The 16,618-nt window shown below is 37.6% G+C and overlaps 1 protein-coding gene across 1 annotated transcript; it reads right to left on the bottom strand.

The window, feature by feature from the left end:
- Window positions 1-8,959: 8,959 nt before the first annotated feature.
- On the bottom strand, window positions 8,960-10,080 carry LOC107824799 (uncharacterized). Its single transcript, XM_016651605.1, has 3 exons — window positions 9,839-10,080; window positions 9,403-9,560; window positions 8,960-9,339 (listed from the first exon to the last, which is right to left on the bottom strand). The coding sequence occupies exons 1-3, from the start codon at window positions 10,078-10,080 to the stop codon at window positions 8,960-8,962; spliced, it is 780 nt and encodes a 259-aa protein (XP_016507091.1).
- Window positions 10,081-16,618: the final 6,538 nt, after the last annotated feature.

The following is a 16,618-nucleotide window of genomic DNA, read 5'->3' on the forward strand; positions in this document are numbered from 1 at the left end:
TCCGGGATGAAGAGACCGAGTGTGGCAGCGTAGGTCCACGAAGGAACGTGCTCTTCGAAATTAGCAGCCTCCATTAATTGCGATATATATGTGAATCTCAACCCTTAGTCGTCTTATATTATAGCTGAGGACAAATCCTACACTAACTCAACTTAGGAACAAATCCTAACAACTTGTTTGGATTGTTGTTACGTGTCGTTTTATAATATATCGTATTGTATTGTACTGTGTTGTATTATATTATTTGACGAATACAATTAATGTTTGGATAGATTGTATTGTTTGTCGTTGTTTCATGATATTATGCACCAATAATATAAAGAATAAACTTGTAATATTACTAAAAAAAATAAAATACGGAGTAGAATTATTATATAAAGGAATAAAATAAAGGATAAAATATAATTATTTAATACTAAGGAAGGGCGAAAAAAAAGAAAGGTAACGAAAATTAACTGAATACAAACAAAGAAAAAAGAAGGCAAAATACTTTATCACTCCTCTAAACTTGTCACGGATTATTAGTTACAGTCTTAAACTATTTGCGGTCTTAATTACCCCCCTCAACTAAGCCTTTTGGAGAGCCATTACCCTCTTGGACGCTGATGTGGCAAATTGTGTGGGTGCACTCGCCTGCCACACAATTAATTTCAAACTATGTATTTTTATAACTTTTTAGATGTCTTAACTATTTATTTCAATTGTATAAATATTTATTTTCAGGTCAAATTCAAAAAAAAATTAAATAAAACTTTATTATTTTTAGCCAAATAAAATTTTTTAGCCTAAATAATATAGTTCTATCCAAGTTTTATTATAAATTGTATTCGAAAAAAATTATCTAAAAAAGTAACATACTTAAAAAGGTAAAAATATATTTTATTTCTCAAAAAAATACCACGTATACAGAAAAATTCGTATGGCAGGTGAGTGCACCCACACAATTTGCCACATCAAATATGCTAAGCGGTAACGAAAATATAATTATTTAATACTAAGGAAGTGCGAAAAAAAGAAAGGTAACGAAAATCCGTCGTTCCATAAAGTGGCACTTTTCGTCGTTACGTAATGATGAATTTAACGATACAATACAATAAAATTTAAGTAACAATCAAAACAAATATTGTATTCAATATATTATGCTGGAAGTTCATATATATACACATGTGCTCCAATCTACAGTATATTATGCTGGAACTTTCCGCGCGTTGGAGTTCCAGCATAATATGCTGGAAGTTCATACGTACATAGGTGCACCGATCTCCAGTATATTATGCTGGACTGGTCCTTGTTGTAGCAAAATAGTGGTTATTTTTCAATAACTTTGCAAACGCTGGTTATTTTTGAATGACCAGTCCGAAAACTGGCTAGCCCGTGCTATTTTTACGAATAGTTCCCCTTGTACTATTTTAGTTAAATTGAAATCATGTACTCAGTTTGTATGTGGTAAGATGAGAAGTTTTATTTTGTGTCTCATACAACTTACACTAGTTGTATGAGACTCCTTTTTGTCTCACAAATTTGTGGACCTCACTCTTACACTTTTGGGTCCACAGAAATATGGATCCCAAAACTGTGAGATAAAAGAATTGACTCATACAACTAGTGTCAGTTGTATGAGACACAAAATAAAAATTTTCGTGGTAAGATGTTGTCTCAGAAGAGTTCTGATAGTGACCAAGTTAATTCTTTATTTTGATTTAGTGAGTTTAGGATGTTCTATACTTTTTCTCTCAAATGAATGTTCCTAAGTAATTTGAGATGAGGATTAGTTGATTGATGGATTAATTGTAGTTAGAAGTAAGAATCTTCATTTTAGTTTGACTTCCTCATCAATTAATTTAGTTATGTTGGTAGATATTAATGTCCAATGTTTTCTCTATTTATAAATTTTATTTTGGATTTCATTGAGTTGGAGCCCTCTTTTGGGACCATCCACATTCATGTCATTATAAACCCATAATCTCAGAAATCATTTGTTCCATTAGTCTCCTCTCTCTTTTTTACTCCATTTAACATGTTCAGATTCTCAATTTTGCAAAGCATAATGAGTTTCAAACATAATTAGCGTTCAGACATAGATTTAGTTGAAACTTAAAATTTAAAAAAAAATTATGGTGAAAAATAATATTTGAAAGTTGAAGGTGTGTTTGAACATGCATTTTATTTGAAGAAAAAGTTAAAATTTTGTGAGTGGAGAAAAAATTTCTCCTAAAACCTACACTACACTAATTTTTGGGAACTTCAAAAGAAAAAATAAAAAAATTTCAAAAATTGATCATATTGAAATTAAAATGAAGTTTTATCTACCGCACTTTTTTATTTTTTCACTTTTCCCCGAAGATTAGTAAGTTGATCATGACTTGTATCACTACCAGTAATATATCCATTTTAGTTAATGGCTCTAGAACTAGTTATTTTCATCCCACGCGTGGTATAAGACAAGGTGATCCAATATCTCCCTATATTTTTATCCTTTGTATGGAGATGTTGTCTAGATATATAAGCCACCAAGTAGATATTAAGAACTGGGTTCCTATTAAAGTCAATTATAGAAGTCCCTCATTTTTGCATCTTTTCTTCGTAAATGATCTTACTCTCATGGCTAAGGCTAACAGAAAAGCTAGTGAATCAATTCTCAAAAGCCTTAACCTTTTTCTGTGACCTTTCAGGCCATAAGATAAATTATGACAAGTCAAAAATTATCTTTTCCAAAAATTGTCACAAGGACAACAAGAAGGATATTTAGTTACTTAGGTATCAATATTAATGACTACTTTGGGAAATACTTAGGTTTTCCAATCCTGAAAACCGCTCCAAAGCCTTCTGATTTTTATTTTATCTTTGATAACATGCGTTCAAGGCTTTCCAATTGGAAAACACGTTGCATGAATATAGCTGGTAGGACTACATTAACATCCTCTACCCTAGCCTTTATCGCTAATCATGTGATGCAATTTACTTTATTACCCCAAAAAAATATTGAAAGAAATTGATAAAATTCAAAGAAATTTTATTTAGGGTACAACAGACCAAAAGAAAAAGCTCCATCTTCTAAACTGGAATGTTATTACTACTAATAAAGTCAACGGTGGATTAGGAATAAAGAAGGCTAAATCAAAAAATTTAGCACTTTTCACTGGATTTTCTTGGAGACTACTTAATTCTCTCAATGCCTTGTGGTCTCAACTTCTTATTAGTAGCCATGCATCTGGTAAACCTAAGTCCAATCCTTCATTTATATGGCGAGGCATAATCAAAGGGTGGTACTACTGTAATTTAGGAACGCTTTGGATCCCTCATAAAAATTCTATATTCAATGTGTGCAATGACAGATGGATCCCAAATATTCATAGCCTTAGAAGCACTATAGAGGGGCCTCTAAACATCTCAGACCTCAATTTGACTATTGAAGACTTGTGCACGAACAACGACTGGGACCTCAGGAAGATTTCATTTGTTTTACCCCGCAATATTATTGACAATATCAACCTAGTTATTTATCCACTCTATCCCAAAGCCTATGACACTCTAGTTTGGGATATTACCAGTAGTGGTGTGTTTACTACCAGCTTCTGCTACAAATTCATCGATGGCTTTAGTAATACAGAGAAAGATTTTACATGGATTTGGAAACTTCATTCCCCGAACAAAATTAAGTTCCTTTTATGGCTATGTTATCACAATAGGCTCCCTTATCGTTCTTATCTAAACTACCTCGGAATGAACATAGACATAGTATGTCCAGTATGTAGAGGAGCCGAAGAAACCATTACTCATATATTTTTGTACTATTATGCAGCACGTAATGTTTGGAACAAGTTAGGTATTGCAGTAGATCACCAAATATCTAATAATAAGCATTGGCTTATTACAGTTAGAGACATGAGCCCCACGACTAATGTTAATAAATTATTGACTTTGGAAGGATCTATTTCCATTTATATCTTGAATCTTTGGACGAACAGAAATCGTAACAATTAAAATAATACAAACAGTGCCATAAGCTCTATGACTGCTATTAATCATGTTGTGGAATATAAGTTCATGACTGACATGTAAAATAATCCCACTAAGAAAATTCCTATACATATTCGATGGTATACATCACCTGCTAGATGATACAAGTTAAATACCGATGTTGCCTTCAATGTCAACAAATTGTGTTGTGGAATGGGAGGTGTAGTAAGGAATTGTAAAGGTGACTAGGTAATAGGCTACCATGATTATTCCAAAGCTATTTCTCTTTTGCAAGCAGAATTCCTGGCACTCAAACAAGATCTCCAAGTGGTTATGCAAATGAATCTCATACCACTGGAAGTGGAAATTGACTCAACTAAGTTAATAAAATACTTGAAGCATGGATGTCCTACTTACGGTACCTTAATTTATGATTGCATGTTATTAATATCTGGAATGGGAAAGCCAAGGATTATGCACAGTTCAGGGAAGAAAATGAAGTAGCCCACTTACTCGCCAAGAAGGCAATCAATCAGTCTAACATGGATCATTTAGTCTATATGGCAGTCTCTCCTCCTCTTGTTGAGACCAAGGTGCTGGCAGACAAAGACGAAGATTCTTCTTTAAAATTTATTATAGTGTTCGCAACAAATTTCCGTAATACGAAAAATAAACTGCATTAAAAATAATATGTAGAAAAAGTGATTTTATTGATAAATATTTGTGAGTACAATTCTATGTATCCCTTGATTCTCCTCTCTAAAATTCTCTGTGATTCGAGGGTTTGAGGAACGTCTTTCTCGAATGTAGGACGATGCAGACCTCCTTGTGATATATTTAATCGCCAAGAACGTCGAGCAACACTTTGTTGTTATGGGTTGATCTCCGAGAAGAACTTCGTTGATCACTCATTCGTTGATCACTCATTCGTTGAAGCACTATGCACTTGATGATTGATCTCTCTATTTGTGGATGACTTCACCAATTGCGGAATGCTCTTCTCCAACTCTGAATGTCCCCTGAGAGTTATGCAACCCCTCTATTTATAGCTGTAGAGGATGGACAGTCCAGTTACATAAGGACTTTCTTACTTGATTCTGATTGGCCCATGTCATTTTATCCATTTGGCGACTTATGGTTGGTTCTTGCTTTTTTGACTTGGATTGCCACATCATTTAACATGTGGCGTCACCTTATTGGCCTGGAGTTTGACTGGATATGCTATGACACATGACATATTCTGAACCTTAAGATGAAATGGACCTTGGGCTTAAAAATATTAAAATGGACTTATTTAATTTGTAAGTCTAAATTAATTATTCGACCCAAAGTAATTTAGAATTTAATCCAAATTTTATATGAATTAAATAATTTTTTTTATGTCTACAAATGCCCCTACTTCAAGCTTTATCGTAATATAGACTTGTCGAGTTTTGATGACGGGGTTTGAAGTACCGGTGAATAACACAATCCTATGAATCCAGTATTTTCTTGAGGCTTATTTCAAAGTGTGGTTTGAATGGATTGACTCTCGATTTCTTGTAATGCTAAATGGATAAATATCCAAAGTCAATATTATATTATTGAAATATGATTTGTCTTACCTGCTTCCAAGCCCAAAATTAATGCACGTTGAGACACATTCAAGAATTGTAATAATTTTGATTCCTTAAAGAAATAAATTTTTATCACTTTAAGAAACTTACAGCTCATGCACTTCTAATTAGACTGGGAACACCGCCCTTAAGAATCTATAAATAGACAAGAATTGGGCCCTCAAAACACATGAGAAGAACAGGATCACCACAAGCTAGGACAAGAAAATCGCAGTCTTCAAAATCTCTAGCCAAGAATCTGTTTTTTTTTTTTTGGGCATAATATCTTTGCTTCTTTTTATTTCCTGTTCTGGCCTTAATTTTTTTTTTTTTTTTTTTGCAACGTACTACTATGTTTTTTCTTCTTGTAGATTTGTAATACAAAACAATAGCAGGCTACTTATGCATGAGCCATCCTTAACCGCATTGGTTACACAGAGGAGTCGTGCCGCAACCCCAATGATTATAGAGAAGAGTCATGCCGCAACCATCTTGATTACACGGAGGGGCCATGCGATTTAGATTAGCAGGCGCTAACTCAATTTTTTAATGACGACAAAGTATTCAGGGACAACACAACAGCAGGGATGTACGACGCTTGCTCTAGTAGAAGATGCTCGATTTTGCGATGTAAAGTTGTTCATCTTGTACCATTGGGGACTTCCGATCAACATCCAAATTGGAGAGGACTAGGCGTACTGCACTGCTATTCCTCATGATGAATTAAACTATATTTCATAATGTTTCCCATGTTGATTTGGAAGATAGCGTTATCAGCCTCGATGTCCATCATACCGAATCGAAGCACTGTGCTACTGGCATCGTATCTGTAGAAGCAGAAACATCATGTTATGGCACCGATATCCATCAATCAAGCTGATCGTCGTGCTACTCACACCGTATCTGCAAAAAAGTTATCTTGCTGGCACTTAGGTCTCCAAAATCTTTTCTTATTTTTGCAGGTTTTCAAGAGAGTACAACAGCAACTTGGTATATCCCTTCTTGCAGCTTGACGAGAGAAATTTAGAGTATTTCTAAGAGAGCTTGATCGACGAGCCATATCCCCACTTTGCAACATACGAGCGAGAACATGGTGCATCTCAGCCTTGCGACTTGGCAAGAAAGAGGCTTGGAGCTCGAGCGACCATATTTCATCCTTGGCGGGCGAGTGCTTGGCGAACCTTTGCAAAATTATTAATTCCTTGATGTAGGAGCGATGACATCTGAAGCTTCTTACTTTCAAAGAATCAAAACTTGAAAAGTTAGATCCTTTAAAGAATTCACGGATAAATTCCTTGAGGATTAGCCGGAGTCAACTTTTGAAGCTAGTATACATATCGAACATTTTGACTTTATAGCACTATATGATGTCATCAAAACGTAGATATCTCAAACTAGGAATGCCCAAATCGTGAGCCGTCTGTGCCATTGGAAAGAAGACTCAGATATAATGAAATCCTCAAGATATCATAGAAGAATTCCTAGCAGATTGTTCGCAGCAACTTTCTGAACTTGACTCATCTGTCCGCGAAATTGCTTTTCAGCTTTGCACGCTTTGGTGGAAAAATTCATATCTCAAACTACAAGTGTTGGAATAGTGCTCCACTTGTAATGTTGGAAAGAAAACTACAATTTCTGCAATACTTGAAGATATCATGGACGAACTCCTTTCGGGTTGCCTGCAACAGTAGTTTGAAATTGCTCCTAATGTCTGTTGAACTTGCTTTTCAGACTTGCGCATGCTTACCGAAAAGTTCCTGCTCTGAGCTACACTATAAGGGTCCGGATCATAAATGAGTTATATCATTAAAAACTGAACATTCAGAGCTTCAACATATCCAAATTTCAGGGTAAAACACTCTCTAGGTAGACCGGTACGATTTTTTAAAGCTGTTCCACACGTCTGCCAAGCTAACTTTTCAGCTCTCTGCACCTTTGTCGAAAAATTCATAACTTGAGCTAGGAGTGTCAAAACTGCAATCCGTTTGCGCCATTGGAAAGCAAATCATAGAGCTGCAACACATAGAAATTTCATCCCGGAACACCTCTCGGGCTAGAAACAGAAAAATATTGATAGTCGAACTGACCACAGGGAACTTTCAGTTTTGCGTGCTTTCGGCTAGAAAAACTGTATCTTGAACTAGGAGCGTCGAAATCACCAACAGTTTGATCCTATGAAATTCAGACGTCGAGAACTATAATCTTGTTGAAGATGAAGCTCCATTCATTCTTAGTTAGCCTAACAAATATTTTTGAATTTGATTCTACAGCCTTGTAATGGATTCGACTATCATCACAAATCTTATCTCTTTGTTTATTTCTTTTGCAGACTTGCAAAGGAGCTCAAAGGGTCCGAATATCCGACTGAGATATCATACAGGATGCGGATATGTTGAAGTTTTGAGCACGCAAAATCTCTATGAAAAAGAAAAAATTATTATAGTAGATCGTCATGCGAAGCCACCCCTTCGCCAATTGTTGCACTTGAATTGTTGATAGTCTTGAAGTTCATAAATGGCGGCTCCCACGATGATTGAAGGTTTTTTCTAAAGAGAGACAACTTCTTACATATGGGACCTTTAACCAACACTTTCACAAGAGAAGCAACATCCTGCTCGAGGCCTAACAACAGGACCCATGGTCAAGAGATCGTCACAAATATTGAACATGAGAGACGTACATCGCGAGTGGTGTATTAAATGTGGGGACGTTATACAAACTCAGAAAAGCATTCAAGACGCCAGTAACAAAGCCTAGTTTACGATCATTTTCATTACTTAGGCTTTTGTATAGGATAATGTCTAATTCCTTTCATCTCCACATTTTTTGGATGTATCAACTTTGTAAGATTGAAGCAATAAAATATCTTTTACGCTTCAATGCAAATTGTCTTCTTCCTCGTATTTATATATGTCTCCATACTTGAAAGAGTTAATGTGATGATCCCATAAGCCAAACCTTTTTCTTTTTTAAACTCATGCAACTGAACTTAGAATGAAACTCTAAGCTGCCTATGTACCTCGATGAAGAGGATCAAGTCACAACGTAGTTCAGAGGGGTGAGTTCTTTTTTTTTCTTTTTTATGTCCAAATTTTTGCCTAGGCTGCCTTTTGTGAGGTTTTCAACCTAGTGGACTTCTTTATTGTTTTTTTGGGCCGTACACAGTTTAGACTCATGCGGGCCAAGAGTGTAGCAACGTGCAGTTTAGGCTCATGCATCAAGGAGCGTCATGACTTGTAGTTTAGGCTTGTACGTCGAGGAGCGCCATGACTTGCAGTTTAGGTTCGTACGTCGAGGAGCGTCGGTGACTTTCATGGAAAGTACTGCTTCAAAAATTTTCCGTTGATTGGACCAACTCTAAGACCATCCTTATCAACGATTTTGTATGTTTCACTTGAATAGGCTTATTTCACAACATATGGCCCATCCCATTTTGAGGTAAACTTGTCGCCTATGCGTTTGTTGAGGATTATGGGTCGCCGAACAGCTAGGACTAAGTCTCCCACTTGGAATGATCGTGGCCTCTCTTTCTTGTTGAAGGCTCTAGCTAGTCGAGCTTGATAGCACTCCAATTTTTGTTGCGCTTCTAATCTTTTCTCATTCAATGCCTCTAACTCTGCTAGGCAAAGTTGAGCATTCTCTTCAGACATGAGTCCTTCTTGGATTGCGATCCGCGATGATGGAATTTGTTGCTCCAATGGAAGGACTGCTTCCACGCCATATACCAAAGAGTAAGGAGTTGCTTGTGTAGCAGTTCTGAAGGTTGTCCGGTATGCCCACAAAGCTTCACCAATTTTCTCATGTCAGTCTCTCTTGTTCTTTGCAACAACTTTCTTCAAAAGGTTACCAAGCGTCTTGTTAAAAGCTTCAGCAAGGCCGTTGGCGGGTGCATTATAAATTGAAGACTTATGTTGTTTGAAACCGAACTTCTTGCACAGACTCTTCACGAGCTTGTTGTCAAATGGCGTTACATTATCAGTGATTATGTATCTTGGTATACCGTACCTAAAAATTATATATGACTTGATAAAATAGACAACGATTTCCTTTTTCACCTCCTTGAGTGCAACAACTTCAGCTTATTTAGAGAAGTAGTCCGCAGCAGCCAATATGTACATCTGTCCCTTTGATGACTTTGGAAGTGGTCCAACAACGTCAAGTCCCCATGCATCAAAAGGCCATGAAATTACAGTTGGGTGAAGCGGCTCTTGAGGTTGGTGGATGTAGTTGGCATGAAATTGACACGCTTGACATCTTTTGGCATGATCCATGCAATCCTTCACCATTGTCTCCTAGTAGTAGCACATCCTCCTGATGCGAAAATGGATCTTGGGACCAGATTGGTCTGCTCCACATGAGCTAGAATGTGCTTCCTCCATCGCTTGGTGGGCTTCTTCTTTGTTAAGACATCGCAAGAATAATCCTTCAAAAGAGCAGCGAAACAATGTCCCCTTATAGAAGATGAATCGTGGTTCTCTTCGTTTGATGTCTGTTCTTTGTTGCGGATCTTCAGGTAACTTTCCATGTTCAAGGTACTCTATCAGTGGTTGCCTCTAATCTTCTTCTTCAATCACTAGAACAGACGTATGATGGCTTTTGTTGATTTGAAGATCCAGAAGTCTAGGAATAACCCATCGATGACACACATATACCTTTGTTGACTCATTCTCTCCAAGTGCCATCATCGTGGCCAAGTTAGCCAAAGCATCAGCCTTGCAATTTTCTTCTCTTTGGACGTGGTTTAAGAACACTTGGTCAAATTGTTCAAGTAAACCAAAAGCGTATTGATGGTATGGCAATAGATCTTACTTCTTTACCTCGTAACTTCCCAAAAGTTGGTTGATGATCAGCTTAGAGTCGTCGTAGATCTCCAACTGTAGAATCTTAATTTCTAATGCCATTTCGAGACCGACGATCAAAGCTTGGTACTCTGCGGCATTGTTGGAGCATGTTTCACCTAAAACAAAGGAGAATGGCAAGATTTGTCTTTCTGGAGAGATCAATACAACACCTGCCCCACATTGTTACGACGTGAAGATCCATCAAAGAAAATTGTCCGTGGTGGAAACTCTTCGATGAACAAAATGTCTTCATCTGGAAACTCATCCGAAAGCTCCCATTCCACTGGAAGAGGGTGATTAGCTAGAAAATTGGCTAGTGCTTGTCCTTTCACAACTTTTTGAGGTGTGTATATGATCTCATATTGGTTAAACAATATGGACTATATTGCTAGGCATCCAGAAAGAACAGGTTGAGTTATCACGAATTTCACTGGACCTGCTCGAGAGATGAGTTTGATGGTGTATGCTTCAAAATAATGCCTTAGCGTCTTTATCGCATAAAGTAACGCTAAGCATATTTTCTCAACAGGTGTATAGTTCATCTCAACTCCTATAAGAGTTCGGCTAAGGTAGTACAAGGCGTGTTCCTTTCCTTCCTCATTCTCTTGAGCAAGTAGTGCTCCGAGTGAACATACCTGTGCCACGATGTAGAGTATCAATGGCTTCCCAAGCATTGGCACCCCTAACACAGGTGGATTCAGCAAGTATTTTTTTATGCTTTCAAAAGCATTTTGACATGACTGATACCAATAAAAAGGGATATCCTTCCTCAATAGATGATTGAAGGTTTGACACCGTCCGGCAAGATTAGAGATGAACCTCCGGATAAATGTTATGTGTCCTTGGAGACTTCGAAGCTCTCTAAAGTTTGTTGGCTTGGGCATTTTGAATGGTGTCAATCTTTGCAGGATCAACTTTAATTCCACGATTACACACAATGAAGCCAAGAAACTTTCTTGAGGTAACTCCAAATGCATACTTGAGTGGATTCATCTTCAAGTCAAATTTTCTTAACCTTTCAAAAACAATTCGAAGGTCTTCAAGGTGGTAACGCCTACTCTTTGTCTTCACCACCAAGTCATCGACGTAGCATTAAACCCTATTATGAAGCATGTCGTCAAAGATGTTTTGCATCTTCAGACCTAAGGGCATCACTTTGTAGCAATATATCCCTTTTGGAGTTCAGAAAGCAATACACTCTTCATCTTTTGGAGACATTCTGATTTGATTATATCCGGAGGACCCATCCATGAATGACATAGCTTCATGCCCTGTTGTAGCGTCAACCATGAGTTCAATAATTGGTAGCGGAAAGTCATCAAGGCATTGAATTTCGTTGAAACAGAATAATCCACCAAATCCTCAAATCCGCCAAGGTCTGAGGTTGTTTGAGAAAGTTCGTCGAACAGCGAGAATGTGGTGTTGCCCCCAGAGATTGTTGTTACGAACGTCATATAAGATCTGCTCTTCTTTGCCATATCCAAGGAGGCGAAGTATTCGGATCCATCCAAGCCACTAGCCTTGAACTTGCTTTGAGTGATTGGGCCAACATGATTGAACTCAGCGGATGCGGCAACAGTAGCATCTTTGCATGAAACATCACACTTGCGGAAGGCCATTATAGCAGTAGATCTGAAGTTTGTAGTTTTCAACTTGCAAGAAGGAGAGATGAAGGGCGGAATTGGTCCCACTAGGCGTGACAAAATTTGTTTGCAACAAATTCTTGTAATACAAAAAATAAACTACAACAAAAATAATATGAATAAAAAGTGATTTTATTGATAAATATTTGTGAGTACAATTCTATGTATCCCTTGATTCTCCTCTCTAAAAATTCTCCGTGATTCGAGGGCTTGAGAAGCATCTTTCTCAAATGTAGGATGATGCAGACCTCCTAGTGATATATTTAATCGCCAAGAGCATCAAGCAGCACTTTGTTGTTACGAGTTGATCTCCGAGAAGAACTCCGTTGTTCACTCCTTTGGTGAAGAACTATGCTCTTGATGATTGATCTCTCTGTTTGCGGATGCCTTCACCAATTGCGAAATGCTCTTTTCCAACTCAGAATGTCCTTTGAGAGTTATGTAACCCCTCTATTTATAGTTGTAGAGGATGGACAGTCCAGTTATATAAGGACTTTTTTGCTTGATTCTGATTCGTCCATGTCATTTTAGCCACTTGGCGACTTGTGGTTGGTTCTTGCTTTTTTGACTTGGATTTCCATATCATTTAACATGTGACATCACCTTATTGGCCTAGAGTTTGACTGGATATGCCATGACACATGGCATAGTCTAGGCCTTAAGATGAAATGGACCTTGGGCTTAAAAATATTAAAATGGACTTATTTAATTTGTAAAGTCCAAATTAATTATTTGACCCAAAGTAATTTAGAATTTAACCCAAATTTTGTATGGATTAAATAATTTTTTGCATGTCTTGAAAACCACAATAGAGTTCTGCCAAAATTTGTAACAACTAAATTTCGTTCCTGAAAAATAATAATCAAGACAAGAAATATAGCGAAAAATATTATATTCGATTTCAAATGATGGAGTTACAATCTCTAAAATATCTCTAGATCTAAAGAGATGTAGTCCACTGATTCTTCTCCTCACAGACGATGGTTCAAGAAGCTTGAGAGCTTGAGCTTGACGGATTTCAGATTTGTAGTACGTCACAAACAATTTGAAGGTTGTAACGAACCAGGATTTGGTGTTGGGTTATCACGAATGGAAAATTTGAAGCCGCCCGCCTATGATTTAAGTTCGCCTTTGGAATTTGACCATAGACTGCAGATATAGATGGAGACCTTGATGCTATTCTTTAGAGCTTCTTTAGTCTTTCCTTCTGCTTACTTGCTTGTCTTCAACAACTATCTTCTTTTCGACTCCATTTTTATTATATTTTAAACATTGGTAGTAAGTTGATGGGACAACTTTGTTCTCATGTATCCACAACTTGCCAAGCAACAAATTGTATGAAGTTTTTGCGTCAATCACATGCATCCATGCATTTGATTGCATATCTCCCATGGTGATTTCTAGTTTGATAGCTCCTATGGCCCTTTGTCCCCTTGATTGAATCCTTGAATCATCAGTCGACTTTCAAAAAATTCTTTAGTTGAGATGCCGAGTTCTTTCATTATTCGAATGGGAAGAATGTTAGCTGCAGATCCGTCATCTATCAAGATTCTGTTTATCCTCCACTCGAGCACAAAACCCACCATAAACAAAGGGCGATTGTGTGGTGTCTCACCAAGTAGGAGATCGTCTTCAATGAAGATTATTTTTGCATTACAGACATGTGCTTCTTGGAAGGAGGGCTCAACAAGACTATTGGACAATGACAGAGACAGTGTTGACGTGACTTCGTTCTTTTCATCTTCTTCTTTATCAGTATTACAACACAATGCCTTATCATCATCGTCAGATGTCCTCATGCGAAACCAACTCGGAAAAAATTATCCCAAAGTCACCGAGTGGCGTGGCTTTTAGTGATTGTGTGTCTCTATCTCCACCTTCTTTGGGTTCTTAACCATTTGTTGCTTTTTTGGTTTTCTCACCATCTTATTCCTTGTATGTTGCTTCGTTGATCCTTTTTGGCGGACTCAATGTACGATATCTTCGATGAGTCACCAGGGTCCAACCTTCTTCATCGAATTGATCAACTCGGACTTTGTCATCCTCTAACAATTCTTCATCTTTATTCCCTTCACAAGTGCATATTTCAATATGATCGAATGAGCCAAAGGCAATGGACACATGGTTTGTGCTTGCCTTTTTGTCTTCGAGCTCGATCTTCTTTTGACGAGCCAAATCCATAACTTTGTCCTTGAAGATAAAGCACTTCTCAAGAGGGTGACCTACAAGTCGATGGTATTTGTAGTAATTCGGGTCATTGCTTTTTCCAGCTTCATCTAGCCGCTTCATCTCTGGCAGCTTAATAAGATTTAGCTCGAGGAGTTCTTCAAATATTGCAGGCACATCAGAGTCTAGAAATGGGTATTCCTTTTCTTGCATCTCTTTGAGAGTCAACTTTCGATTTGCATTGTCTTGAGAGGAAGTTGTTTTCATACTCTATTTCATGCTCACCTTGGTAGTAAACTTCAAAGGAGAGGCATTGACGTTCATGGATTCCTTGCTTTCATTCTTGGGTATAAACTTACTCCATTTCTTGACTTCTATCTTATCTCTTCCCTTGCGAGGTTCGTAGATGGGCAGCCCTTCACTTCCCACAGAATCCATGCTCAACTCCATATCATGACCATGGGTGGCAAGTTCTTCAAATGTCCTGGGCTTAATTCTTTGCAAGATGTAACGAAGTCCCCAATGTATTCCTTGGATGCACATCTCTATGCTAGAAGCTTCGCTTAGCATATCTTTGCAGTTAATGCTTGCATTCCTCCATAGGTTGATAAAGTCAATAGCTGGTTCATCTTTTCGTTGGCGAGTGTTCGTAAGTTCCACCATGCTCACAGTACGCCTCGTGCTATAAAAGCGATTGAGAAACTCTTGCTCTAATTGGTCCCAACTATAAATGGATCCAGCCTCGAGGTCGGTGTACCAATCAAAAGTATTCCCTTTTAGTGAGCGGACGAACTTCTTGACAAGGTAATCTCCATAAGTCCCTGCATTATTGCATGTCTCAACAAAGTACGCGATATGTTGCTTTGAATTTACCTTGTCATCGAACTGTTGAAATGTGGGAGGTTGATAGCCGGCAGGCATCTTCAAGCTATCGATTCTTGTAGTATAAGGCTTCGTGTACGTGAGAGAAGACTTTGAAGTGACCTCATACTTATCTTTGATAGTTCCCATAATGAATTCCTTTAATTGTTCGATAGGAGTTGATCCTTTGGAGGAGACATAAACTTCTTGGAGGATGACACTTGTTTTGTTGGAAGATCAACCTTCCCGTGGACTTCAGGGAGCTTTCCAGGTGCATGACTTAATTCTCCATCCATCATGCTTTCAACTATGCCTGTCAATTTTGCGATACAGATATCTTGATCTTGAGCATACTTTGTTAAGACATCAATCGCCTTTGTCAGGTTTGCGAGTTGCTCCTCTATTGTCAAAGTGTTAGTTATCATTGCCTCCATGATTATTGCAGATGATGAAGAATAACCGAGACCTTCCCATGGATTGAACTCAGTTTGGAACATTTCATGTAGCGAGATTGGCGTAGAGCCAACATTTAAAACTTCATCATCAAGTTGGGTGGCATCACTGTGGCATGTAATAGTATGGAATAACTTTAGTATATTTTCAATAAAATCTTCAGTTTCTCAACTACAAAAAAACCTTTAACTTGAGCATAAACACTTAAAATTGGGTGGACTCGACTTGACCAAAATCTTTGAGAAAAAGAGTTCTATATTTATCGTCCAAATTTAAAGGGGAACTTTGGAGCAACGATGTAGTTTTTGTATGACCTATATGATACGGGTTCGAGCCGTGAAATCAGTCGATGATGCTTGCATCAGGGTAGGCTACCTGCATTACACTCCCTTGGCAGGGCCGGCTAGAGGGAGAGGCCACTAAGGCTGTTGCTTTAGCCCCCAACTCTTGAGGGGCCCCATTTACTTATATTGTTATATGTGTATATTACTATTTTCTTAAAAAATTATAAAAAGGAAAGAAAAAAAAAACTTTTGGAATAGTGCTTAATTTTTATGTATGTTTAAAACTAAGGCCGAAATTTGGCTTTAGGCCACCAAATTTGTTGAGCTGCCCTTGCCCCTTTGGGTGTGACTTTTTCCCAGGCCCTGCATGAATGCAGGATACTTTGTGCACTAGACTGTTTTTTTTTTTAATTTATCGTTTAAATTTAAAATTACTCTTAGATTTGAATTTTGTCATGAGTTAATGGGACAAAAATGAGAATTTTTCTAACGGCAGGAATAAGATTCATTAGACAAAAAATTTAACAAATGACAATAAGTGTGAAAAGGAATTTTAAAAAAAATAAAAATTGAGTGCGTAGAGACCAAATTATAATCAAGGAAGCTTATGATCGCACATGCAAGTGAAATGGGCACCGCGCTTTGCCGTACCAACCGGCGTACCAAAGGGGACAAGTTGGATTTTAGAATTTATTTCTTTTTTGGCAAAATACCTAATCACTCCTCTAAATTTATTACGGATTATTAGTTACAGCCGTAAACTATTTGCGGTACAAATTGTGTGGGTGCACTCGCCTGCCACACAATTAATTTCA

Source organism: Nicotiana tabacum, chromosome 16 (genome assembly GCF_000715075.1).
Source record: "Nicotiana tabacum cultivar K326 chromosome 16, ASM71507v2, whole genome shotgun sequence".
Lineage (NCBI taxonomy): Eukaryota > Viridiplantae > Streptophyta > Magnoliopsida > Solanales > Solanaceae > Nicotiana > Nicotiana tabacum.

Coding starts and splice junctions, on each gene's coding strand:
- LOC107824799 (XM_016651605.1), bottom strand. CDS start 10,080: ATGGAAAGTTACCTGAAGATCCGCAACAAAGAACAGACATCAAACGAA. Junction 9,561..9,838: donor GCTACTACTAGGAGACAATG/GTGAAGGATTGC, acceptor TATAATTTTTAG/GTACGGTATACCAAGATACA. Junction 9,340..9,402: donor AGCTTTTAACAAGACGCTTG/GTAACCTTTTGA, acceptor AAATTGGTGAAG/CTTTGTGGGCATACCGGACA.